Raw genomic sequence first — 2,761 nt, 5'->3', positions numbered from 1 at the left:
CTGTTTTTGAAGTGGCTTGCGTTTAATGAAGACACCCATTTTGATTTGGAAGACGGAAAAGCTTTTAAAGAGAGGTTTGGTATTTTTAAGGAAACCGCTCGGTTCATCAACCAACATAACAAAACCGGCTCTCCCACCATTTGCGGATTAACCCCCTTTGCAGATTTGACTCTTGATGAGTTTGCAAGTAGATCGTGGAAGACCTACCTAATCAGGTTATACCCGAGTACATGGATCAGAAAGCTAATTAACTAACCAGGTTATAGTGGTGGTAGTAGTGCTGCCGCTGGTGCTAGAAACGTCTAGAATTGAAATGGAACCATGTTTTGAAACTGGAGTGTAGTTTCTCTAGTACTAGTAGTATTGTAAATTGTGGGCAAATTGAAATTGATCTCTGTTCCCTGAATTTGAGCCAAAGATATACACCAAGGAGTAGTCCTTTAATCGGCAAATCAATACTTCAAAAATTTGTAAAAAACAAATAGAACGCGCCAGGTAGGGGTCGAACCTACGACTTTCTGCTTAGGAAACAGACGCTCTATCCACTGAGCTACAGGCGCTTCGTTGATTCATTTAGGAACCAGAAACCAGAACAAAATGATACCCAGTTCCCGAGGAAAAAAGCGGCCAAGTTTGTTACAAAATCGTCTCACCACTCAACCGAGACACAAAACCGTTTTAACAGCTCATCATTATAAGAGGGCCACCTCTCTGTTAATTCCCCCACCGCCACAAAAATCAAGAATCACCACCACCATCTCCGTTCAAGAACCAGACACTTTCTTCTTCCACTCTCTCTGAAAATCAAGAAATGAAGAAACAGCTGATTTTTCCAACTACTGTAATTCTTCTTCTTCTGTTCATCATGAATGTTGTTGTTAATGGCATACCAGAAGAAGAATTAAACATGGCAATAACATCATTAAAAGCAAACGGATACAATCTATTCGGAAACGCAATCTCAACATCAGATATTCGTTATCAGATCATCAGTACTTTCAACAACAACATCACTCTCTTTTCACCAACTGATTCTGATCTTTACTCACTTGATTTAGTTTCTGATTCTTCAGATTATGTTCAGAAGCTTCGTTATCATGTATCTCTTAATCAATTCTCATTCAATAATCTCTCCTCCTTTTCTTTCAGTAATAATCTTGGCGGATCATTGTCTAATCAGGTTTCTTTTATCAATACTTTGATTCCTCATCATTGTCTCACGATTACTAAGGATGATAATCCTAATCCTAATGAGAATTCATCTTTTGTTAGTGTTGATGGTGTGAGAATCGTGGTTCCAGATCTTTATACCGGTTCAAGAATTACTGTTCATGGTTTAGGTGGAATTCTTTCTGTGAATTTCAGAAAGAATGTGAATGATAATGTTTACAGTGATCTTGATTTAGGTTCTATTTCTTCTTCTACTCAATCTATTCAGTGTTTCTCTTCTTATGTTCCTCCAGTGAAGTTTCCTGACCAGATTGCTATATCAACAACTTCATTTTCGCCGCCGCCGCCTTCAACAGTTCCGGCAGATTCGTTATCTCCTGCTTCAATTTCGGCAGATTCGTTGTCTCCTCCATCATTTCCGGTTATATCTTCGAATCCTGATTCAATTACGGATACTTCTATTCCGGCTTCGGTTTCTGTTCCTGCAACATCTGTGGCGGCTCCTGCTGCTATCTCGGCACCTATACCTGTGTCTTTACCGGTGATTACTCCTCCACCGGTCTCTATGGCGGAAATCTTACCAGCAAAATTGAAGGGAAGCAAAGATGAATTGGATGTGGGTAACAAGAGAGAGAGAGGAGGAGGTCATTATCATCATCGCGGTCACCACCACCACTACCATCATCGTCAACACCAGATAAATGTTCATAAGAAATTTCATAGAATTCGACGCGTATATGATCTTCATCATGAGGATTTCCTCTAGATTTCGTGGGTTTGTCTATAATGAATGATTCTTTCTTTGCATTCTGGGGATTTAGGGTTTTGGAAATATGATGAGTCTTATCACACTATTGAGTCCCATTGCAAGTAATTTCTTCAGTATTGTCTGGTTTGGAGTCAGATTTTGGTTTGAGTCAGAATTTCAGCTTCACACTGTTGCTATCTGAGTGAATAGTGAAGGATTTAGCAATTTCCATAGTAATTTGGTTGTTTTAGGTCAATCATGGTTGTAATTGTTTCTGCTGTTATGAGCAAATCACTCAGAGTCTTCTGCACTGTGAAGAAGCATTTGTATTTTGATTGTTTTTTTTAGTAGAAATATTCTTTCAGAATCCTAGTTTTTCTTTTGAGCTTCTTATTGCTAAAATCCCCCTTGGAGAGGGCTAATATTGGCAGTTTAGCATCATAAGTAAACAATATTGGTCTTGTGAGCTAAACATGATTCAGACTCGTGAATAAATATTAACTATGAGACCAGGGGATTAAATCATATGTTGTGCAAGGACAAAAACTTCAATTGTGAAACCAGAGAGGGGCTTTAGGATCTAAATAGAACAAATTAATCGTAACTAATGACAGCTAAACAAAGTACCTGCATCACCGAGAAATTAACAACGTTTGATATCTTCCTCACCCCACATCCACAAAGGCTTGACAAAATTATCCAAGGATTGAACAGATGAGCCATTTTTCATTAAAGTTTTCTTCATTTCTTGGCTCAAATCTTCAGCCTTCTTCCTCATCTTAACTCCTTTGTCACTCTCCAAGACTAGACGGACTGTTTGAGTGACGTCTTCACTATTGATAT

General features: G+C 38.6%; 1 protein-coding gene and 1 non-coding gene across 2 annotated transcripts; one reads left to right on the top strand and one right to left on the bottom strand.

Annotated features, from left to right (window-relative positions):
• Positions 1-487: 487 nt before the first annotated feature.
• TRNAR-CCU lies at positions 488-560 on the bottom strand. Its single transcript has one exon. It is a non-coding gene; the product is annotated as a tRNA-Arg (tRNA).
• A 124-nt stretch (positions 561-684) lies between these two features.
• On the top strand, positions 685-2,282 carry LOC113333854. Its single transcript, XM_026580230.1, has one exon. The coding sequence runs from the start codon at positions 812-814 to the stop codon at positions 1,934-1,936; it is 1,125 nt and encodes a 374-aa protein (XP_026436015.1). The 5' UTR covers positions 685-811; the 3' UTR covers positions 1,937-2,282.
• The last annotated feature ends 479 nt before the right edge of the window (positions 2,283-2,761 follow it).

The sequence above is a fragment of the Papaver somniferum genome, unplaced genomic scaffold, assembly GCF_003573695.1.
Source record: "Papaver somniferum cultivar HN1 unplaced genomic scaffold, ASM357369v1 unplaced-scaffold_13469, whole genome shotgun sequence".
NCBI classification, from domain to species: domain Eukaryota; kingdom Viridiplantae; phylum Streptophyta; class Magnoliopsida; order Ranunculales; family Papaveraceae; genus Papaver; species Papaver somniferum.
The sequence above is the reverse complement of the archived record's forward strand: the minus strand, read 5'-3'. Positions and strand labels throughout refer to the sequence as shown.

Bases quoted from the DNA above. Each gene is read 5' to 3' on its own strand.
- LOC113333854 (XM_026580230.1), top strand. From the start codon at position 812: ATGAAGAAACAGCTGATTTTTCCAACTACTGTAATTCTTCTTCTTCTG.